Source organism: Mirounga leonina, unplaced genomic scaffold (genome assembly GCF_011800145.1).
Source record: "Mirounga leonina isolate KUSES-001 unplaced genomic scaffold, KU_Mleo_1.0 Mir_268, whole genome shotgun sequence".
Lineage (NCBI taxonomy): Eukaryota > Metazoa > Chordata > Mammalia > Carnivora > Phocidae > Mirounga > Mirounga leonina.
Genome location: NW_023270649.1, coordinates 7,882,046 through 7,907,348, shown reverse-complemented (window position 1 = coordinate 7,907,348; position 25,303 = coordinate 7,882,046). Strand labels below are relative to the sequence as shown.

The following is a 25,303-nucleotide window of genomic DNA, read 5'->3' as shown; positions in this document are numbered from 1 at the left end:
GGAGTGCATTTCTTTTTAAAGTTTAAGGTTTAGATGACTCCTCATCTGTAAATTGGGGATAGAGACAACGTTTCCTTTAAAGGTTGTGAGAATTAAGTGAGCGAATATATGTCATGTGCTTAGAACAAGTCCAAGAATATACTAAGAGCCCAGTAAATGTTCGATGTTACTACTATCATTAGTTTTATATTACAGTATGGTGGCTTTTTAATGCTACTGAGGGTTCCTTGAGCAGATATTAAGCACACTGACCAGTTTCTACATATTTTTCTAAATCTCCTCAAGGAAGTTGCGGGCTAGTGGGGAGACCAAAGTAGAAACAAGTGGTTGCTTGAAATAGAAGCATGCCCAACATATCCTGGGAAAGCTCGAGGCCTGAGCACTCCAGTCCATGTGGACCAGTAAAAGAAGGTCCCTAAACGAGCAGGCAATGACCTGATGCTCATTTATGGCCGTTCTGCTGTGTGGCATATGGAGGAGTCCATGTCACATAGAGCTGCGTGTCTTGAGTTTGGTATTTGGACAGATAGGATGTCTCGTGTCCTGAGTCCGTCAAATATTGTAGGTTGCCCAAAGTCTTCACTTCAGCAAAGTGGGTCTCCTGTATGTAGAGCACACTGTTTATATTCTCCATGGCTATCAGAGGTTTTTTGGTAATAATTTTGTAACAAAAACTGTATCATATTTATCAAAGAATACTTATGCAGAGTGATGGTTCTGAAAATCGCGAGCATTACGGCATCTTAAATCTCCGCCCACTTATTTCTCGTTCTTCTGCCAAGTTCAAGCAAATCCCAAAACAGGACTCTTCCCAGACAAACTAAATGAGTTCTAATTCCGTCGTTATACCAATGGCTAATGGTCTGGTTATTTTTCTCCTCTTTATTACTGAGATAACAACTTGTAAGTAACCTCCCAAGAAACAATGAACTTACTTTTAAGTAAGTTTTATTTTAAAGATTTTATTTATTTATTTGACGGGGGGGGGGGGAGAGAGAGAACGAGGCGGGAGGGGAAGAGGGAGAAGCAGATTCCCCTGTGAGCGGGGAGCCTGACACGGGGCTCGATCCCAGGATCCTGAGATCATGACCTGAGCCGAAGGCAGCTGCTTAACCTGAGCCACCCAGGCGTCCCTAAGTAATTTCTGAAGAAACCAAAAGCCATTCTAATTTCTGCAGAATGCTTGTGACTTACAGACACCAGCTCCTTTAATCCTGGTGCAGCTGTCTCTTTGTCTTGCAAATTTTCTTCAAGGTCCTGGTCACTCTCCAAGCTGTTTCGATTTTGCTGATACAATTGGTGCAGGAAGTGAAAAACCTCCTGTATGAAGTCCTACATCAGCTTTACCAATGTTAAGACTTGAACTCCTGGTTTTGCTTTCTCAGTTACATTTTAAAAATGCACACAGACTTCTACATTTGTTCACTGTTTCTGTATGTTAAGTTCTGAACACACAGCATGATTCAATATTGGCCTCGTTTTCTAGAGCAGTGTTCCCAACTGCCGCGGTGTCAACATTCAAGGCTGGATCATTCGTTGTTGTGGGGCCTGTCCTGTGCATCGTGGGATGATTAGCAGCATCTCTGGTCTCCGCCCACTATATACCATATATACCACTATATACTATATAGCACCTCCACCCTCTTTGCCGCCCCTTCATTGTGACTCCGGATGTTGCCAAATGTCCTCTAGGGGGCACAGCTGCCCTGGTTGAGAACCACTGCTCTAGAAAAAAGTTTGGTAAAGAATCCCTAAAGTGGAATTAGCGGAACTGTGACCAAAGCCAGAACAACAAGGGAAGGGTTGGTGTGGGAAACCACTATACATGGCAGCCAGGCCTTACAAAGAAGGTCAGAAGAAGACATTCAGAGGGAGGAGGTCTAACACTCTAGCCTTTAATGAGCCCTGTGCAGCCCATGATACCCTCCTGGTGGATTTAGTCTCCTATTACCCTCAGGGTGACAAAAGCAGCCTCTGGGGATGTCAGATAGAAGGCAGTGATCACGTAGGGTAGCAATCAGTAAGGAAGGCGTTCCGGTGGTTGTACGTCAGAGAAGGCACATTGGTAAATGACAGATGTGTTTGGAGCCTTTGGCATAGAAAACTTCCATGTTAGGTCCAAATTTTACAACATTCCCGATTCCAGCTGTGTAGTGTTCCCTTTGGGGGTGCCTAGAGAGCCTGGAGAAGGCTTCCGTTCTGAATGTAAGGACGCTAGCCAGCATTTATTGAGCTTGGGGCTCGTTGACATGAAAGGACACAGAGATAGATAGTACCTTTTATAGATGAGGAAACTGAGGCACATGGAGACTAAAAAACTTGTCCCAATTTGCACAGGAGATCGGCAAAGGTCGTGATCGTGAAGCCAGACGGTCTGGTTACGGAGCCTGCATTAACCTGTGTGTATACTTAACAGACCCCAGAGCCCCCCCATTCCACAGATTCGAAGCATGGGAAATTTGGGGGAGAGGAAGACAAGATTTGGTTGATTTGAGGAAGAGAGTTAACACTGTTTAACATTTTTTTAATTGTTTATAAAAAGAAAGTAAATGCTGGACCCTGGGCTATTTTTTGTTGACCGTGGGGCAATGTTATTCATAAGGGGACTTTATTGATCTTGGGGGTTTTTTTGGTAGATTATTCAGGTGCAGTTTATCAAGGCGAATGTTTTGGGACCCAAATGATCATTCCTCTCTTCTCTCCTCAACCTCTTCCCTCCTCCCCACCACTCCCAGCCCGATTTTATTCCTCAAGTGTTATTTATCTTCTAGAAGAGTCAGGTGTTTCAGATGAGGCCAAGATGAATTCTTCCCAGCAGGGAAGTGTTTTTGGATAACTAAATGTCAGCCAGTGATCCCTGCTGATAAGGCTCTAGACCAGTGAGGGCAAAAGGAATTATAAGCCAAATCACCAAACAATAAGTAAAAAGTCCAATTAACAAGAATTTCACAACAAACATAGGCTGATGACTGTTTTATTAAAGCAATATGGAACATGACTAGAGATCACTATGTTCTGGAAATGTGGGAAATTGGTTGAAATTATTTTTCTCTTGTGATTCCCATATTAAGCTGTTCACAGTCGGATCTCTTTCGGTTTTTTTCCTAATTAATACAGTTGTTGGCTATTTTATATTCTTTTTAAAGTCTTGGCCTTAAACTCAAGCTTGGTATTTTCAGCAGTTGTTTACTAATAAGAGGCAATGCTCAGATTTATGGGAAAAGGCAGTGTTTTCATTTTATGTGGAGTGGGGAGAGGAGGTGGTCAACTTGACATTGCATATAAATAAGATAAGCAACTTGACCTTTTTTTCTTGATAGAATCTTATCTTGCAAGAGGTGTAGTGTGCCATGATGATGATTGATACAATAGCCATACAGTCTCTAAATGATTAGAATGGAAAGAAGCTGTCTTTAACATTGCAAGTTTCTCAAATAGTCTGTGTCTCCACATGTGTCCTTTTACTACAGGAAAACTCAGCGGGCAGTGTGCACGCACGTGCTTGTGCGTGTGTACGCATGTGTTTGTGTGCGTGCGTGTGCGTGCACCCATTCGTCCTATGTTGCACTGTTGCTTTGAACCACAAAAGAGAAAAGAATGTAAATAGTTTCTGATGTTTCCAGGCAGTCATCCACCCTTAGGGATGGACAAAAGTTTGTGTTTTTTTCTTACTTTTATCTTTCCATCAGCTTAAACTTTGGTCTGTTCCCAGTGAAGCCCTAGGTCAAGGGCAGCCCCAGCCTTCTACCTCCAGCGTGGATGTGGCTGGTAGAGGTCTGAAAATGAATGGCTATTCCTTTGGAACTAAAATAGTTTTTCTGATGAGGAGAAAAAAATAATGTAGTTGAACTCCGAATTCATCTGTTTTAAAAGAAAACTGGAGGGAAAACCATTTTGGTGTGTGTGTGTGTGATTTGACCTGAGGAAGAAAAGGGCACTTTCACAGTTCTTAGAAAATTTCCATACAAGATCAGGACTCCTGGAATGCTTGGGAAATGACTTGTTATGGATAGTTGAGATGTTCAGTTTTAACCAAGCAAGTCTGTTTTGTTTCATCTTTTGTTTAAAATCTTTGAATTAACAGGACTTGCTCTTCTACCTCAGGAAGTAGTGTATAGAGCAGTACTGTGTAATAAAACTCTTGGCGGTGATGGAAAGGTTCTGTGTCCGCTCTGTGCAATATGGTAGCCACTAGTCTCACGGGGCCTTTTAGCACTTAAAACGTGTCTCGTGTGACTGAGGAACTGAAGTTTCCATTTTATTTAATTTTACTTCTTTCAAATTCGAATAGCCACGTGGGGATACCTACTGAACAGTGCAAGTATAGAGTGTAATTACCAGTTAGTAGATGTCTCTGATTTCAAGTATTCTATCATATTATCATCCTACATATCTGAATTTTTGGAAAATGCTGCAACTATTCACTGTCTCTTGTCAAAGTGAAGATTACTTCCGGGTAATCTTTGAACCTCTGTCTTCAGTGCATGCCATCAAGATAGGTGGTTGCATGCTATCAAGGTAGGTGGTTCTGGAAATCCAGCCTGAAAACTAAGTTTGTTAGGTTGCATTTTCCTTTGCCCTTTCTAATGTGTGAGCTGTGAGCATTTTCTGGTTAATTGGAGTCATTATTGATTGAGGGTTGAGCTCTTTAGATGATTCAGACCTGATGTCGTTAAACATAGGAGAGAAAAAAGCACATTATAACCAGTTGAAGCCCAAAAGTGAAATTAGATAATTGATGAGTTCTAAGTCAGAATAGTTCAGGCATTATTTGAATCAAAGGAGAAGTCACTTAATGTGAAAAGTCACTGCAAGCACCCAGCTCTTTAAGGGTTTAGGTCTTAAATGTTGTGTTTGACCTCTCACCTGCCTGTTCTTTGAACCCATTAATCTTTGGCAGGATTTCAGCAGGAACTGCTTTGATGGTCATTTCTCTATTTTATTTTATTTGTGCTGTTCCTAATTCTTCTTTCTTCATCCTATCATGCTCATCTCTTTTCTGTTGTTTGAGCGTATTGTTCATTTTTGTTCTTGCTAAAGCCAGTAGTTCCTTTCCTTTAGCCCTTCTTTGGTCAAAATGTTTCTCTGAAAAATCAAGTACATGTGAAGTCGTTTCTACTTGGAATTTACCTGAAGGGGACCCACCAAGATTCAAAACTCACATCAAAGGGAACTGAAGGAAGGAGCTGTGTCTGGATTGAAGCAGAAGAAAGAGAGAACAAACTTTTAAATAAATAATTTAATTTGATTCTAGATTACAGAAGCAACTTATGTTTATTGTGGGGAAAATTGGATCTTTGTACAAACAGCTGCATCTCCTTCCCAGTTTTTGCCAATGCACATTTATGTGTGTGTGTCTAAATTAGTTACGTGTTAAGGTCATGTGTAATATTCACGTATGATAGATGGTTTGGGTCTTAGGTTTTAGTTTATCACATTTTCTCCACTAATAAATTTTCTTCTAAAGCATACTTTTTATCACATTACTCCTTCAGCTAGATGTGAGAAAGTTTAAATCTCTCATGGTATAAATAATGTTGTGACCAACATCTTTGCATGTATCTTTTTGTGCATTTTGATGGCTCTCTTAGGGTAATTCCTAGATGTGTATTTGCACCCCTCCCCAAAATGAGGCATACTGAAGTCCTCACCAACAGAGAGTGAACGAGGGCAGAGCAGATTTCAAATTTATTAGTGGCATGGGAGTGGTTATGGTGAGAAAGGAGTTTCCTTGACCAGGTTTCCTTAACTTCATCTGTCTCTTTAGCTGAATTTCAAAGACATAGTACAGCTTCGTAAATAATCTACTTTTGCTTTTTTTAATCTGATTTAAGAACTCTTTGGGTGTATGTTTGGGTTTATTAGTGCATTTATGGTCAGTACTACTATTTATTTCAGCCTGTGCTTTAAGGCTTGGTCATTAGTATCTAATGATTTTCTTCCATATTTTACTCAAATGCAGTGTCGGGCAGCGGACTATGCCTAAGTTTTAATGAATTAGAAATGCTCTGTTTATTCAATTTACATCAGCCATGTTATACTATGTGGTGACAGCCGCATACATCTACATGTCAGAATTTTGTCAGTTGTGGCCATCTGCCACAGCTGGGGAGTCAGGAAATAAAATAGCCTCAAAACCACTGTGGAACTTCTGAAGTAACAATCCCAAGGCCAATGTACGTAATTTTGTTAGGGAGAATATGTGTACAAAATAAGCTACATGTTACAAGATGTAAATATACATTAACAAAAAGAAGTGATGGCCAAAAGCGGGAAGGAACAGTTACAACAAGAGGACAACTTAAAACAGGCATAAGAGCCTCGTGATCTCTGAAATGCCAAGGCAACACACCTCACTGATGGGTGTTCGTAAGTCTCATTCTGGATCATCAAGGAGATGCTATGTTGTGGTTAATATACATTGTTTAGTGCGATAGAAAAATGTCCATTGTAGCCTACCATGAAAATGATTATATTAAAACACAGGTTTGACCATTGAATACACAAGTTTCTGTTTCTCATAAAATCAACTTATACAGTACCTCTCATTCCACAGTGAATAGTTTTTAGAGTCCAAAACCTGACTTTTCCCCTGTAATTCAAAATGTGATTTGAATATGTATGTGTGTGTATAATTTGAATTACGATAAAAGGAGAATTATTGTGTCAATGACTTTTCCAAATAGAGAATCCTCTTATGTCAGAAAAATTGAAAGCAACTCCAGTCTGACTCCAAAGTTTGTTTTTTTTTTTCCAGTATCACACGTAGTCTCCAAGTAACATCATCCCTTACACCCTTAAAGTGTTTCTCAGTAGAAATAAATATAATGGCAGTATTTTCATGAACTGTGAAAGGCAGTGTGTGGGGAGGCATATATTTTGGAGAATACACCAGGATATAATATCTCTATCTATTCACTGGCTTTTTTTGTGTGTGAGGGGGAATTCATTGACAAAATAATTCTTAGTTCTTGCCAAATAAGCTTTACACTATTGGAAGAGATGGTTTGCCAGCATGATAGAAATGCTGGGGCTCCTGATATTGATGTCATGACCCACTAATCATTCATGACCCACAACTGAAAAACACGAGTATGGAAATAGAGTGTTTTATCCATCTCGGGGTAGATGGTTCCAGGGTTGCTTAATTCAGGGACACAATGATGCCACCAAAGACTTAGGGGCTTTACATCTTTCCATTTGTCCTTCCTGGTCATAATATGGTAGACACAGCTCCAGGCTTCATATCCTCAAATAGGTAGATCCAAAGACAGAACAGCACTCTTTCCTAGCATGAGTGTGTGTGTGTGTGTGTATTTTTCTTTTCTTTAATTAAAGTCAATTAGCCAACATATAGTACATCATTAGTTTCAGATGTAGAGTTCAGTAATTCATCAATTGCATGTAACACCCAATGCTCAACACATCACGTGCCCTCCTTAATACCTGTCACCCAATTACCCCATCCCCCACCCACCCACCTCCCCTCCAGCAATCCTTAGTTTGTTTCCTGTAGTTAAGAGTCTCTGATGATTTGTCTCCCTCTCTGATGACTTCCCATTCAGTTTTCCCTCCTTTCCCCTATGATCCTCTGCTCTGTTTCTTATATTCCACGTATGACTGAAACCATATGATAATTGTCTTTTTCTGACTGACTTATTTCACTCAGCATAATACCCTCCAGTTCCATCCATGTTGATGTAATAAATGGTAAGTGTTCATATTTTCTGATGGCTGAGTAGTATTCCACTGGGTATATAAACCACATCTTCTTTATCCATTCATCTGTCGATGGACATCTGGGCTCCTTCCACAGTTTGGCTATTGTGGACATTGCTGCTATAAACATTGGGGTGCGGGTGCCCCTTCTTTTCACTACGTCTGTATCTTTGGGGTAAATACCCAGTAGTGCAATTGCTGGGTCATAGGGTAGCTCTATTTTTAATTTCTTGAGGAACCTCCATACTGTTTTCCAGATGTGTGTGTATTTTTTTAATTGGAAAATAATCTTTCCCCCCAGAAGCTCCTCTTCTCCTAGTGAACATTCCTTATGGCCTCATTCGTTGTTCAGGTTCCATCCCAACCCATCCCTCAACCAGTCACTTAGCAAAGGGCATAGATGCCGTATTTGGTATGGATATGGTATGTTATGGTAATTGATGCCATAATTGGCATGGAGGAGTGAACATTCATTCCCTGGGACAGGGGAGGGGCTCATCTGTCCTGAGTTTGTGGAAGGCCAGATGCTGGGAGCAATTCCAGCTCTGCCAACAAGGAACGAGCGGTGAGGAAAGCTATTGCGCAGCTAACTAAGCAAGTCTGCCATATTTCCCGGGGCAGTTTGACTATACTTCTGTCATAGTGTTAATGCTGCTAGGCCTTCTCTTATCAGTATTTGTGAGCTTATTTTATCCCTTTGGTAGGTTCTAGATTTCTTAAGGATGGGAACTTACTGTTTGAATCAGGGCATGGAATAGTGCCTTACCTTAAAGGGTGATAAATAAATATTTAGTAAATTGATTAGAATTGGTTCATGCAAATTGATTAAAAGCTTACTTTTTTATGGGATCTAAGTCCTTTTAAATCAAGTTATTTGTTTAAATATCAAGACCCTCCCAGTAAAGTTATGTTTATTCATTCCAAAAAATGATTAAGGAGCCTTGATCATAAAGGTACTGGAATAAAGTTACTGTGGGTGCTGTGTAATGTAAACCCTAAAAAGATTGTTTACAGTTCTGTGTGGGTGTAGGAGGAAAAAAGGATTCGAATATAAATATGAGTGGGAAAGAAAACTTGTATTGAGTCCACTTTATGCATCTGTTAACATTTTGAAGACTAGACAGTACAGTTTATCATCTTAAAAATTATTAAGTGAAAGGAATGACTTGTGTACAAAATCACTGTGATTCTCTATTTGAAGCTCCATTTAATAAAAGTTTTCTTAGGAAAATTGATTACCCCAATAATGTAAAATTCAGTACATTATTCTACATATCACATAATTTTGTTTAAAAATCCTTTTCAGTAGAATGAGATCAAAAGATTGGATTTTGGTTACTAATGTGGTGCGAGCTATAAAGCCTGTGTTCCAAGTCTTAATTTGTTTTGTAATATAAACATTTCTCAAGAGCTTTTTTTTCTAATTTAAAGAATTCTTCACATAAACTTCCCTTCATTTCATTTAGGTTCAGTGACTGTACATGTTCATAATTTTTCACTTTATCTACTATTATAACTACTTTATAACCTTCTGGTTTTTTAAAATGTTTTGAGATCGTATACATTTTCTCTAAAAGGAAGAATTAGTCCTCATTTGCCTGCAGAATGGTCAGTTTTGTAGGTGTGAATGAGCCGTTCCTACCTTATCCAAGAAAAGCCATTAATAATACCTTCTCTGAAGTGACACGAAATTTTAAGCTTAAAGCAACACAAAGACATGAATGATTTTTAAAACATTTTATTGTTTGCTAATGGTACTGATTTTTAGTTACAGAATTTACTAAGTGAAGGGATGGCAGGCAAAATGCATCGTGTTCTTGTGTCATTCTGAAAAGCACCTGAAGTATTTACTTCAGTTCTCTTCTCATTTCCTGATGTCTTAATCCTTAAAAATAGTAACAAAAGGAAGAATTAAAATAATTCACAGATATTCCTAGTGAGGATCATTTACAATCACGCATGTGGCTTCCATTTTGCCAGAATGATGTACCACCGTGTAAGATGAACTCTGTAATTTTCCAAGTTTCTTGGTTGTCTCCTTGTCATTGGAGAGGAAGTATCCAGAATGGACGTCCCTGCCTTCAGGACACTTCCAACTTTTACATAATAATAAAATAACAATAGCTGCCCTTTCCTGAGGACTTCCTGCATGCCAGGCTCTGAGCTCATCACTTGATTTTATTTTCTGTAAAACAACTCTAAGAAGCTACCAGTATTGATGCTCTGATTTTACACAGGAGTTTTAAAGAGTTCAAACTACTACCTGCCCAAAGTCACCTTTCCAGAAATAGCTCTGGCGAGATGTGAGCACATTATTATAAAGTTCATGGCCTTAATCATTAATGAAGTGATGAATAAATGCATGTTCTAGACAGAGGGAACAGTACCTTAGACTAGAAGAATCAACAAGAGGCACCAAATTATTTGGGATTCAATTTCAAAAGTCCTGCCCCATATTCCCCACAGATATGCTCCTCATTGTGAAACCATATATGGCATACACTCTAATTTTTTGTTGGGAAACTATGGTATTTGCACTTGGACAGAGGCTGGAAATTATCGGAGGTAGTCACTCTCTCTTCTTTTAAAAAAGAGAAAACACCCATAAATTTGAAGTAACTTGTACAATACCATTTTCTCTTTGGAGGCAAAGCCAGAACTGGAATGTGGGTATCCTAGCCCCCCATCCAGGTCATTTCCGCCTCACCTCTCACTGCTTCTCAGTAGAAAATCATCAATAGCATTTATAACTTGGAATTACATATGCAGTAGAATTACATAATCTCATATACACAGAATAAGGGTTTATGGATATGGATATGAGTCATTTATTTTATTGGCTACTTCCCACTCATTTGGAAGAACTTTCTGTAATGCAATTAATTTTGTGCTTAGTTGTGTGAAAACTTCTTGCTGAAATTTAATCTGTAGAACCAAGCACTGAAAAGGAATCTAATAAACTGTCTAGCTTCCTCCAACTTAGATTAAAATCCACCCTAGACAGGTAATCTTCCTTTAAAGAGATTAAAGAGGTCTTCAAAGAGATTTCCCACCTACTTTTTGTAGCCTGTTCAAATATTTGCATCCCCCCCCCCAAATTACCCTTTTATCTTCAGTGCAATTCTAGCCTATTCTTGCTAGTCAAACCCTTGAAATATAAGAACTGATATTCCCTTATACTGCTCTCCTTAAAATTAATGGGTTCCAGTAATACATATTCTGGCAGAAATTCAAAATAATCGCCGAAGTTAAACCCACCATAGAAACTATGGTCTTAATTACTAAGCTTCACAGATAAACTTATTTATAATAAAAAGTTACAACACATGCTTGGACTAATAGAGTCATTGACCTGCGTAGCTACTGAAACTCTAGACCCTGGATTGTTTGAGAACTTGGAACTCTGGGGGCCATTTTGCTTTACCATTTTCCCAGCTGGCAGATATATTGGCTTCAAGGGATACTCACCACTTCCTCCCGCTTGGTCTTGTCTGTTGCGGGCCAAGCCTCCAGAGGCAGGTCAGGAAGCATGGGGGGCAGGGGCTGGATGGGGAACATCGGAGGCAGAGGTGGCTGTGGCGGCAGGGGCTGGATGGGGCGCACAGGTGGCTGGGGCTGGATGGGCTGGACGGGCTGGGGCTGGAAGGGCTGCTGGGCAGGCAGAGGGAGGTTTGGCTGGTGGTGTTGGGTCGGAGTCATGGAGTGTTGGCCAGGAACTGGCATCACTGGTTGCTGGGGGACCACGGGCTGCTGAGCTGGCACCATGGGGATGTGGTGATGAGGCTGCAGGGCGTGGTTCGGGGGATTCTGCTGGGACAGCACGGGAATGATTTGGTGTAGCCATCCACCCATGGGTTCGTAACCATAGGAAGGGTACTGGTGAGAAACAAAGGGTCGGGTTTACCATTGGCTCCATTGACTTCCAGCTGGAGAAGTAGTCATGTTTTCGTTGTCATCGTTACTATGACTGTTTATTCATTGTTTTTCCTGTGCAAGAATTTCTGACTGTGTACACAGATATGACCTTTTACAGACCAGATTTTCCATTAGTGTCTGTATGTGGCATAGATATGTTATTTCATTTATTTATTTTATTTCATTTTTTAAAAAAGATTTTATTTATTTATTTGAGACAGAGAGAATGAGAGAGACAGAGAGCACGAGAGGGGGGAGGGTCAGAGGGAGAAGCAGACTCCCTGCAGAGCAGGGAGCCCGATGCGGGACTCGATCCAGGGACTCCAGGATCATGACCTGAGCCGAAGGCAGTCGCTTAACCGACTGAGCCACCCAGGCGCCCCTGTTATTTCATTTAAAAGGGAATTGAAATGCATGCTTAGTATTTTAAGGGACTAAAGAAAAACATTTCTACATACCGGATGCCTTATCATGTTCTGGTACCACTTCACGGGGGTAAGCACCTTAAGAAAAAGAAACATTGGAATACATTTGCTTTAATTTCGTTGCATGAAATGCAGACTCATTGATGCAGTCCTGTCAATATTGATAGACTGAAAGTATGAGTTCTATGCAAGGAAGCATAAAGTAAAACATTTGTCAGGTGCTTCCTGAGCATTAGGCGCTACATTACATCCATGACACACATTTTTCATGTGTTCTCACGTACCGTGAGGCAAGTATCCTCACCCTCACTTTTACAGACTAGCTCATGGGGAGTTAAAAAGGTTCATGAGCTTGATCAAGTTCACAAAAGTAGTAATTCTGTTGAATTCCACAGCACCTGCTCTTTGCAAGAGCAAAACAAAACAAATTAATGTGATATAACATTAGTCATATCATTTTTGAGTTGACGTCACAATGGAAAAATAAAGAAGGCAGAAAATCTGTCCCTCAGCCTAGAAACACAGGTTTTCTGGTCAAATATGTCAGCCTTTTAAGGTTTCACGGAAAATCTTGCCTCAAATTGTTATTCACACTTTTCCTCAGCTTGTATGAGTAAACAGATTCGCAGATTGTCATCTGAACCTTTGAAAGAAGGAAGAGTTTCATTCCTCCCTAAACAGTATATACTTGGTTAACCTCAGTTCTGGGGACACCTTCATGTTGTAGTACAGCATTTGATATGAATACAACAAACAATTACTAACCTTGCTCAAATTGTACTTGACAAAACGTCTTTTATATTGCTTAACTATTTTGCTCCTCAAGCCATATTTTGAAGTGTGGGTATTATAATTATTTCCCTTCTCCAGATGAGGAAACCAAAGTTTTAGAGAAAATGATTTGCCGAAGGTTGCGTGATTAGTATGGGGTTGAGGAGAGCCTCAAACCTGATTTCCAGAAATCTCATGCTTTCCATTGCTCTGCAGAATGTCTCACAAACCCCTTGGTCAGTGATCACTGATCTTTCATTAAAGACGAACAAAGGAGACACGTAGAGTGTGAACATCTTAGAATCAGGAGTTTCTAGCTGGAAAGGATCTTAAATAACGTCTTACCCGACTCCCTCACCTTTCACAGGCTGGAATAGAACAAAGCTGTTCAGCCAGAGTTCACTTTCTGCCCTACCATGCAGCCCCACCCTGAATGGTAGTTCATGATGGATAGCTTTATAGCCATCTAAGGAGGAGAAACTGAGTCAGAGAGGCCAAGTAGGAGTGTGCTGGGGCAGTGCAGCCTTGAGGCAACCCATCAGGGCTTAAACCAGGAAGCTGGTAATGGGAACTGAAAAAGCAGGACTGAGGAACATCTTGAATAAAGAATCAACACACTATGCTTTGCAGAGCCCAGGGCATTGTTAACTCCAACAATGGTCAAAATTAGTAAAGAGAAAAATTACCTCATAGCTGAAGTTGATATAACCAGGGTGCCCAGGATGAGGTGGTAGCTTTTATAGAGGGGAAAGGAGAAGAAAAAGAAAGAGGGAGAGAAGAGGGAGGGGGGGAGAGGGAGAGAGAGGAAGAGATTAAGTCAATATGCAATTGTTCACATTAAGAGAGACTGAAGCTACTTTAAAAAAATCTATATGGTGCAGAATATACTTGAGGTCTACTTTTCGTTTGAACATGTACTCTGTGTAGGAGAGGAGCCCTCTCATTTTAAAGAGGTCCAGAGCAACTAAATGACTTTCCCAAGACCGGGAAGCAAAACCCAGCACACATTTATCCTCCAGTGATCTTCGGACACCCGCCCCCCCCATCCATGTCGTCCGCCATTTTACGTCTTAACCCAACGCACTCCATGTTGGAAGGGGAGATGGGTTTCTCTTACACAATTATGAAATACCAAAAGAAGAGAACTGTCTCACAAACCTTCCCTTATAGTTCAGGAGGTGGGTAAGTGCTTCAGTAATGGAAGAGAGTCCTCACAATTGGCATGCAAAGCACATCGACAACAGAAGCAACAACTACCTGTGAATTTTCTTGATGAGTGTGCGGAGACGGGTGCAGTAAAGTGGAAACGCTGTAAGTCCCATGGAAAGTGAAGGACTTGATTTATGAAATTTAGACTGATTCTTTTATGATTCTGTCAAAGTTTTTATGGCAGAGAAAAATTTAAAGTGACTGATGCCTGCATTATGCAATGCCGGTGGCCCTGGAGTGGGGGAGAGGGAGAGGAGAGAGGACTGTGCAGACTCTCCCTCAGACATCAAGCTAATTAAGGCTCTATTATTTTTAAATGCTCGTATTCTCTAAGAGGGTTTATTTGCTCTCATCTGAATATGAATTCTTTTAGTCAGGTAACTGCCTTTCATAAACCTTCTTGACATAAGCCCTCAGGGAGTAGGGTTATTCAATTGAGGAGTGGATAAAGGGCTCAATTTGTAATGCAGAGGCCCCTCGGGGGACTAGAAGTTGCCACAGTGCAGGATTTCAGGAAGGCAGAGCACAGAATCTTGGTCTTGTGGACGAGAGAGGAAGAGAGGAGGCAGATATACAAGCTTTGCTGGCTTCTGGTTCTATCAACTGCTCTCTATGCCACCGAAAAGCGGCTACGTCCTGCTTTGCCTGCGTGGGATCTAAGCTCTCTGACCTTATGTGACCTGTGTCTAAAGAGAATGGGTCAGACTTCCTGGTCCTTGGTACATTTAAATGTACAAAATATCCACACGCATTGGGCATAGATAGGATTCTGGACAACCACACGGAAGCACCCATGTGCTTATTAGCAGGTGCACCCAAAGGGATGCGGCCTCTGACAACAGGAGATGGTTCAAGAAGGAAATTCCTAACATAGAAACCTTACCCTCTGAAGGATAACAGGCAGTAGAGTTTATAGGGCAGGAAGAGAGTTGGACACTCGTGAGAAATTAGGTTTTCGAGAAAACTGGCATTTTTGTAGTATTTGCCTCAGGCTGGTTGAGCACTTTCTCTGGAGGCCTTTCGAGGGTCCCTCCCAAAAGTTTCCTCCATCTAGAGATGGGCGATGATATTTACGAGCTAATTGTTTCCACAGAATCTCCTTGTTACAATGCAGAGTCCTGGGCACTAGCCCCACTCCGGCTGTTCTGAATCCGAGTCTGGGGTGGAGGCATCTGAGGATATTTTTTTTTTTATACATATAACAAGCTCTTCCAAGTGTTTCTTAAACACAGAGACATTTGAGGACATCTGATCTTGTACTGCCTTAAACCCTAAAGTTTATCAGCTGTGGGGCAGATCTTTATTTCCGAGCTTGTGAAATTGGATATTGACATTTGCAGGGGTGTTTTACTCACGGGCATAGCAAAGGCTGCTCCCAAGAGGCAGGCAAACAAAATCCAGGTCCCCATGTCTTGATGGCCCTGAAATAGAAGTTGACACTTTTTAAAAAAAACCTTTTTGCAAATATGGACATAATTAATGCTCCATAAAATCCACCAATCCATATTAGCCTGTTGCCAGTAAAAAGGATGGGACCACTTTTGTGAGGTTACTTCATTCACATGTGATTTCCAGTTCTGAGCTCATTTCACTGCTTTTGGACTCCTGATGGTGATAAGGTAGGTTGCTTCTCATTTCGGCTGAGAGCAGAACAAAGTGTAGCGATGTGAATCTCTCATTACGCGATTTGGTGTGCTATTTTCCTATACCTGTGCAGCCTGGGGAGTCCTAGAAGCTAGATGTAGCTTATAATTAAGGATCACAAGAACGGAGTTGGCTCTAAAAGCTGCGCAGGTCTTCAGGGTGCACAGTATTTGATACTTTTAGAACCAGGAGGGCACAAAAATTGTTGTGGTTTTTTTTTTTTTTTTTTGTACAGTCCACCTGAGCATTGCTACTGTTAAAAACAAAGACGAATCATCTGAGAAAAGATATGAAAATAATCTACCAAAATAGAGTAAGGAAGGAGTGGAGGGAAGTTCCAGGTGTTTCGACTGGTAGGACTTCCAGCAGACATCTCTGAGCTCCAGATGTGGAGGAACAGGTGCGGTTGAATGGAAGGGAGAGGACAGTGCTAATACTTTGTGATTATTCCGTGAATTGTGAATGACTGCTCCTTGAAATTTTCCATATTTAGTCAATGACATCTTCCTTTTTGTTTGGCCCGGCACCGTAATTATACACTTTATGACCCTTGGGACATGAAGCAAAACAGGCCATCCTAAAATATGCACATTGCTTTGTGGTACGAATTGTTGACTATGAAAGCTGTCAGAAGGATCTTAAATTTTGCAGAGAAAGTGAGTACCGTGTGTAATAATGCTGGCTATAAAAAGTGCACCGATGTTTTCTGCCTCCTAAATCTGTTGAAGTTTGAATTAATGAGAAAACACCACATTTAGTTAATGGCTCTATTTGATGTAATTAAACAAAATGGCTTTTAAAGTAGTAGATGACAGCCTGTGGGAAAAAAATCGCTTTTATCTTAATTGATAAGTAATTAAAATACATATTTTGCTGTGAGATTTGGCCCTGAAAAGTGCTTTGGGATTCTGGAAGTAAAATTTTTAAAAATACAGACAAACACTTTGCTGCATTAGGAAGTAAAATAATTCATCTAAGTAATCAGAGTCTAATTTAATTACGGTCCAACTGAAGAAGTAACCGAATATGTAGGACAGCATAAAGTATTAGAAATGCGGAATACATTTGCATCTTTTGTACATGAAATGCAGAAAAAGAAATAAGCACAATAGAAAGGATACCAAATGAATAAAATCCACATACCTTTGAGTATGCGTATTCAGAGGAAGTTTCTGTCTGAAACTCAGGGATGCTTGATCCTTTAGATTTCTTCCAACTAAGAGCTCAATTTATATCATTCACGGCACCTAGAGCAACCAATCAGATGTCTGAAGGAAAATGTGTTGAGTATAACTAAAAACCCCTGTATCATGAAGTTTTAAAAACTGTGATCAAACAGAAGGCTGCAGGTTGTGATTAGTGCATATAGAGTCTTTCATTATGGGCAATAATAGGTTTAACAGGCAAAAAAATGTCATCAGACTGTTTTTAAGTCAGCAAATCAGTTGACTGCACATGCCGATACGTTCAGTTACTTTTAAGAAGTGGCTGTGTCATTGTCTGTTCCCTGGTTCTAGCAAACATAACATTGTTCTTTACCCAAAAAAGCTAGATTGTTGAATTTCTGTAGTGTAATCAACATGTCCCCTAGGGCTCCCCAGCTCTTTCAGATCAGGATAAGTTGATTCAAACCCCCATTCTGGTAAACCCCCAAGGCTCTCCCCGGTATTTCTCTGAGGGATTATAAGTTTGGGATCACCACTGCTCTGTTTTCTACTTTCACTGAAAGTATTTTCTCTGTTCCCTGTGGCCGTTCCTTTATCACCATTCTGGTGTCCACGGAAAGAGGGGACAAAGTCTCTTCTCCTTGGCCCCATCCTACCACCCATCTGCCCTCTAAGCAACCACGAACTCAAGATGATCACAGCAGCAAAACTTGTGCTGATGATCTGAAGGACAAGGCAAGAAAGGATGTCACGCACCAGACCGCACACTTAAACACTGTGTGGGGGACATTGCCCTGGCTCCCTCATTCCACAGAACAACCCAGCCTCTCTCAGTATGTTGGTCCTCCTTTGCCCACATTCTTCCGGCCCAATCCCACTTTCTCTTATGAACAAATCCAAATTTCTCTCTTTCTTTCTCAGAGCCTCTTGACTTCCCTGTTAGGTGCATTGTTCCCATGTTCTCAGCAGCCTGTCCTTTGCCTAAAGGACAGCAACCAAAGTTCTTCTCTCGCTAAGAGGACCTCTGATCTAGCTATTCAATTTGTATGTCTTTTCCTCTTCTACCTTAGTAAAGCACATAGATTTTTTCTGTTGTTCTAGCATCTGATCAGTTAAAAAGCAAATCTGTAACTGCTGATGAGAGGTAGCTGCTGAACTGTCTATCAATATTAGATCAGTAAAGGGAATACTGAATATATATACTCACACACTATTGGTGGTAGAGCCAGATCTCTTTTACTACTTAAGTAATATTTTTTTAAAAATTTTTAAAAAGATTTCATTTATTTATTTGAGAGAGAGAGAGAGAGAGCACAAGCAGGGAGGAGGGCAGAGGGAGAGGGAGAGGCAGGCTCCCCGCTGAGCAGAGAGCCTGACGTGGGGCTCCATCCCAGGAGCCTGGGATCATGACCTGAGCTGAAGGCAGATGCTTAACCGACTGAGCCACCCAGGTGCCTCTACTTAAGTAATATTTTTAGAGTTTGTACAGGTACATATATTTTTATATACACGTTCCGCGTTGGCTGAATTAAATTGCCATGAAAGGCAATGTAGTACTATTAAGAACTGGAGCTTAGACTTACATGGGTCTTGACCCCAAGGGACCATTGACAAGATCCTTAGCCTCTCTGAGCCTCAGTTTCCTCATCAGTAAAATGGGGATAATTATAGAATCTACCTAAAAGGATTAGTGTGAAAACTAGATGAGAGGCATCTCTAGGGGAAATGAAAAGTTATCCTTCTCCCAACCCCATCACTTGGCACGCAGCAAATGTTTAAAAAATGCTGATAAATAAGATTATAAGTTGATCTTTGCAGATGAATTAGTAGGGAACAAATAACCATGGTGAAGACAGGTAGATCTTTCAGTCAGAGTGAGAGAGAGAGAGAGAGAGAAATTGCAAAGAGGAAAGTGGAAGATTAGAACAGGCAAAAGGTATGAGTGAAAGTCATTGTAGAATATTGTTCTAAAAGCCAGTGTGTCCAGGGTTTGCATTTATTTATGAATATGTTTATTGGTGAGTTGTAGATCAGAGGCAAGAAGGATTCCTTCCCTTTGAAGGAAGTTGTGGAATGGATTTTAAGAGAATTGTCATCAGCTTACTTAGAGGAGGAGGAGGTGGGGAGTGTGTGGCAGAGTGATGCAGGAAAGGAGGAGGGAGAGGAAGGGCAATGTAGATCACATCATATTCTTTTTCAATCTTTTTCTTTTTTGTTTATTTATTTATTTATTTATTTATTTATTTAACATATAATGTATTATTTGTTTCAGGGGTACAGGTCTGTGATTCATCAATCTTATACAATTCACAGTGCTCACCATAGCACATACCCTCCCCAATGTCCATCACCCAGCCACCCCATCCCTCCCACCCCCCTCAATCTCTTTTTCTATTTTATTTAATTATGTATAATGGTGTCTGAAAAGATTCAGGACATATTTTTCCTGCAAAGCTGTGGTTCATCTCTACTAATGAAGTCATTGGTGAACTATTAGTGGTCTTATACTGTTACAAAATTTATCTCATTATTTTGTGTCCTGTTTCAAGAATGAGAGACTCATGTATTTGTCCACAAGGATCAACAGAAAGATCCCTTATTGTGGCATTAATTTCTCCGGTCCACTGGCTAGTGAGTTATTGCCAATTCACCATGGACAGTTGTTGAGGCTTTGATGGCAAATACAATAGAAACGATGTGGTTCTTTCTGTTTATATTCTCCCACTGCATATTCTGAGTCATAGGGTATTAAAATATGGATCTCTCTGCTGAAATTTCTTCCACTAATTTAAGTCCCACATATGCAGTTTAAAAGTTAATGTTTGGGGCCCCTGGGTGGCTCAGTCGTTAAGCGTCTGCCTTCGGCTCAGGTCATGATCCCAGGGTCCTGGGATCGAGCCCCACATCGGGCTCCCTGTTCAGGGGGAAGTCTGCTTCTTCCTCTCCCATTCCCCCTGCTTGTGTTCCCTCTCTCACTGTCTCTCTCTGTGTCAAATAAATAAATAAAATCTTAAAAAAAAAAAGTTAATGTTTGGGGGTGCGCCTGGGTGGCTCAGATGGTTAAGCATCTGCCTTCAGCTCAGGTCATGATCCCAGGGTCCTGGGATTGAGTCCCGCATCGGGCTCCCTGCTCAGCGGGGAGCCTGCTTCTCCCTCTGCCACTCTCTCTCTCTCTCTCTGTCTGTCTCTTATGAATAAATAAATAAAATCTTTAAAAAAAGTTAATGTTTGGGGGAAAAAACAAAATTTCAATTGAAAATCTTTTTCTATAGGCAATTATTTCATTTATGAATATGTTGAGTTTATAAAAGAAAACAGAATTTACTAGATCGACTGCTTATTTTGTTCTGTAGAGGCTGTAACTTTCCAAAGTATTTGTGTTCTTGTTTTTCTTGCTCTTTGATGTCAGATATTGTCTTCTCTTTTTTAAAAGAATCGCTATTTAAAAAAATGGATCATAAGCATAAAATATTTTTCTCTCCGGCATTATCCCTGGAACAACTGTGACAAGATGACCCGAGGTGTCTTCATTCACTTAGGCATTCATTCCCAATACATATGTTGAATACCTAAGAACCTGAGACCATTCTTATTACTATAGCAGACAAATACATGCAGAAATTGATTATCATTTCTAAAAGCTTTTCTCCAAAATGATGAGTGAATAAACACCCTTGTGGATTACAGGTTCCCATTCTTGCTTAGTGAGAAGAAAGAGCGTCCAAGAAAGGGTTATAAAAAAAAATCACACTTGGGACACCTTCTGGCCCAGAAACATCTGCTCTAAAGTCCTTCCTGAGGCCTGTAGGATCGAGCAGGGCTGCAAAACATGCAACTCGTGTGGAAGGACCTCAGGCTGGGAAGCCTTCTACTGTTTTGGCACAAATCAAAACCCAGATGGTTCCTGCTGGTGGTCAGAGTTGAGGGAAACCACGGGTTAATCCCGGGCAGCAGGAACCTGACCCACCGCCATTGTATCTCCTCACGTGGCCCTAATTGGATACGTTTAATGAAGGGAGGCCATGGTAGGCAAGAGTGGAAGCAGTCTGGAGTTCTGGGAGGAAGCATGTCTTAAACGTCTTCACCGTCCGCAACGCCCGGCTTCAAATAGTAGGCACTCAACAACAACAACAGATGTTATGGTTATTCTTTTCCTTGACTCGCAGCTCATCACATTTTGCTGTGTCCGTGTTGCTGATGCTAACAGCTTCTCCCCTCCTAATTTGCTGCTTCTAATTTACAGTGTGCTGGGAAAATCTGACGGCCAAGCTTGTTAGAATTATGTGTGGACTGCAAGTAAAGAGATGCCCTAAATGGTGTTGGCTCGGGAGGCTCACTTGTGCGAGAAGCTCAAATGTTTCAGTCTTGTGGCCTTGCTTTTTGACTCCTGGGAGGAGGTTTTGTTTTGTTTTGGGGGTTTTCCCCCTTCGCTTAACTTCCTGGTTTTGAGCAGTGATTGAGGCACGTAGGGGATCTTCAGATAAGTCAGGTGTTAGGAGTTCCAGAAGCCTTTCCTATCATCTGGGGAGCTCAACTCTCAAATCTTCTTGTAAAGCAGGTTCAAGATTGTCCAATAATCTGGAATAATTTCAAGAGTGAGTATTCTTAAGTAACTGGAGCCAAAGTCAGTTTTTAAATGTTTCTTCTGTGGACATTTATTTATAAGAAAATATTATTCTCTAGGCTGCTGTTTTTGTTTTGTTTTGTTTTTTGCTGGAGTGGAGTTGTACCCTCTTCAGAGCTCAGGTACACCACCACTAAGTGATTCCAGTAAACACAGTGACTGCCCTTTGCAACCCGTGGAAGTCAGATATTGTGTCTTATACTTTCTTGGGAACTCTTTGTTATCTAGAAAAATCTCTTTTACAAGCTAGGTGCTAGGTGAATGGTTGGTTAATTGAAGAAAATGTAGAGGAGTTATCCGTGACATTGTGAAAATACATAAAAAAGTCCTTGATCTATGTGGATTCTCCATAGACAAAGAAATCTTGATATCTTGATTCAGTGATTTTGATGGGCCTTTTAGACAGCTAAGATGGATGACTCAGCATCACTGTCAACCCTTCCTATGGATTTTCAGGCAAATGGCTTCTAATAAGAACCTTCAAAGGGGATACTGTAAAAGGTTTCCAATCCATTATCCTAACATCTTTATTATATTTGGCTCTGATCTGTTAGTTCAAACTATAATTTATTATAAGCAAATATACTATGGTAGATCCACTTGCTCTTTTCTTATTTGTGACTGAGCTTGTTTGCTTAAGATAACAAAGCTTTATTATTTTTTTAAAGATTTTTTTTTTATCTATTCATTTGACAGAGAGAGACACAGCCAGAGAGGGAACGCAAGCAGGGGGAGTGGGAGAGGGAGAAGCAGGCTTCCCTCAGAGCAGGGAGCCCGATGTGGGGTCCCACCCCAGGCCCTGGGATTATCACCCGAGCTGAAGGCAGACGTTTAATGACTGAGCCACCCAGGCGCCCAATAAAGCTTTATTATTATTATTATTATTATTATTATTTTCTTAGGCTTCTAGAATCACTTCAGCCCAAGGAGTAATTTGAAAAGAATAACAACAAAAAACCCTCTCTCACTCACATTCACATACTTCACTGATTGCAAACCATCAGTACCTATTCCAGAATACCCTGGAATTAACCATGTTTTATGGCTTGTTGTTTGAAGCTATGAAAAAAAGGAGGGGTCATCTACTGGCTAACAGCATTTAATAAGTGAGTAGACTTGGGACAGGGAGCACAAGAAAAGCAGTAACAGAAGTAAGGAAACAGAAAGAAAAAAGGCACAAGTAAGAAGAGGGAAATGCATTGTAGTGGGAATTCAAAGTGGTGATCAGAGATGTGATCACCACTTATTAGCAAGCCGCCAGTGTCCTGAAAAGAAAAGATGAAACTAATTAATGAAGCAGTAGGAAATAAAACAGCTATGCAGGAAAGGGAGCGGGCCCTTGGTCACAAGCTCTGAACATATTCCTCAAAGGCCGAAATTGTGATGTGACTTCAGCAGCCATTAGGGAGCACTTAGTATATGCCTAAAACAGTCGTCAGCCTTGGAGTATAAATGTGAAGAGGACAGGGGTCCAATTCTCAAACTACTTACAGCCTCTGGAAGAATTCTCCACTCTGAATTGGAGGAAAGAATGCTAGGTGTGGCTACTGGAAAAATCATCCTTCTCACCTTTAGGAAGCTAACACACTCTGTGTCTCTGTGTTTGTGGATGAGAAAGGGGTGAGGAGAGAGAAGAGGGAGAGTAGTGACACCAAAAGGCACCAAGGGCTATGGTGACGGCGGGCAATCTAGAGTATTCCAGTTGTCCTTTGGCTGGGTTGGGAAAGGGCATGTGAATTGTAATAGGACCACTTCTGTCTTTCAGCCTGAAGTCCTATACTTTCTGCTTCTTCATGATTGTGCATTAACTGATGCACACACACTGAGTCTTCGGGGGAAGAGTTAATTGTAGTCAGCGCCTGCTGTTTCCACTATGAACTAACACTGAAAACAAAATGTCTACCAGTAGGGGGCTGGTTCAAATCAACTATGGCACATGTAATATTCAGAGTGACGGTGTTAATCTGTAGTGGTTGACATAGAAAAATGTTTGTGACACATAGTCAGGTGAAAAAAAATAGATGCTTAAAGTTCTCTTTCTCTAAAATGATTCTTCCTCCTCCTCTTCCTTCTTCTCCCTCCCTCCCTCTCTCCCTTTTTCTCCATTTGAGGAGAGAGTCACCAAAATATTAACAGTCATTATCTAAGAGACTCATTTCTGAAAGCCTCTGGGAAGCCAAGATTTTATTTTATTTATTCTAAATAATCCATGAATGGAACAAATGCAGGGGAGATATAAGAAGTTTGGGGCATAATTTCTCAATCATGTTCAGGAAGAGTGATGAGTAAGTGACAGCGCTATCTCTCCCATAGGCCCTGGGTTTATATAATATTCCTTCTCAGAGGGGGAAAAAGCTGAACAGAAAATCAAAGACAAAAAAAGAGATAGTTTTAAAGCGATAGGATCCCTTTTAGATCAGTAGTAGAAAATATCCTAATAATATAAGCATTCACAGAAAAAGTTCATAGAGCTTGTAATTTGAAAGATCTGTAAGCATTTGCTAAATATCTGGTGGAGCAATTTTCAATAAGGGAAATTATATGCAGATGGATAGTGTGTTGTTTGGGTTATAATTAACTGGTTACTGTCGGGAGTGAAAATGTTACATCTCTGTTAACAGAGATACCACAGTAATGTAAAAACAAGCATTTCTACTTCTGCTTATTGGGCAAAGTACACCAAAGTAAGTTGCACTTACCTACTGGGGTTCAGCATACACATGCACAGACTGGTATTTTCTGAACAAAAGCAACGTGCAATGGTGGCGAGAACTTGTCTTTGGCAGGACAGCCTAGGTCAGAACTGTGGTGGGGCCACTGACCCACTATGCCTGACCTTCGCCAATGTTCTTGACTCTTTTGTATACTTACCTTACTGCCTGGAAAGTGGGAAGACACCAGTGAGGAAAAGCAAGTGATGTCCTTCAATACACATTTGACTCTTTGTAATCATGATCTCCAGTATTAAGAGTGACAATTTTAGTCATTGCTCAAGGGGCAGAGGGAGCAAATTGAAAGAAACAAAGGAAATAGTTTACCACCTAAAAGGTTGGAAATGGTCGTTCTCACATATTTGTTCTGCAGAGTTTCTTCTATTGTTCTTGGACAGAACATTCTTATATTGTTACAGTTTGGTGGCATACTTTTCATCTTCATCTCTTAAGGAACTGCCCACAGGGATACAAATATAAAATGTCAGAATACGGTTTTCCTATGATCTGCTCATTCTACAGGGGACAAGAAATATGTGGTGAGACCTAAGTTATCAGCGATGTGTTGTCACTCCTGGTATCCATTCCAGTTATTGTTTTAGCTAATGGCCCTTCTAACGTGCACAGAGCCCTGAGCAGCTTTCCAGCTAGTAGCCTCTTCTTCACATCTCTAACTTATGTAAGATCCGGTGATAGTGGTTGAGAGTTATTCCCAAACCTCTGTTACAGAATCACATCACGAGTGGTATGTCTGCTGGGAGTACTAACTAGATTTGAAGCTGATATAATCCTGAGGAATGAAATGAATCAGGAAGAAGACCAGCAATTAATTTAATTCTATGCACATACATTTTATTATAGGGAATTTTTACTTGAAATGAAATTAGACAGATGTTAATAGTCCGTCACAGAAATCTGTGGAGTGCCAGGTTGTTCTAATTGTAGGCAACATTTTCCCCAGTATAATGCTAACGTAGCTTTACAATAATAAGAAGAAAATCTCCATTTTGGGGTCTTACCTAGTGCATCATCTTTATCATCATCATGCTCTTAGGAGAATCATAGTCGTGTGCTAAGTTTTTTCTCAATAGCATTTCATGTGTCTCCAGAATTTTTAAA

At 40.6% G+C, this 25,303-nt stretch overlaps 2 protein-coding genes across 5 annotated transcripts in view; one reads left to right on the top strand and one right to left on the bottom strand.

The window, feature by feature from the left end:
• ARHGAP6 (Rho GTPase activating protein 6) overlaps window positions 1-25,303 on the top strand; it is a 474,790-nt gene that overhangs the window by 340,137 nt on the left and 109,350 nt on the right. The window lies entirely within an intron of this gene.
• Window positions 443-15,448, bottom strand: AMELX (amelogenin X-linked). Its single transcript, XM_035029714.1, has 6 exons — window positions 15,395-15,448; window positions 13,517-13,564; window positions 12,093-12,137; window positions 11,188-11,595; window positions 1,195-1,287; window positions 443-601 (listed from the first exon to the last, which is right to left on the bottom strand). The coding sequence occupies exons 1-6, from the start codon at window positions 15,446-15,448 to the stop codon at window positions 443-445; spliced, it is 807 nt and encodes a 268-aa protein (XP_034885605.1).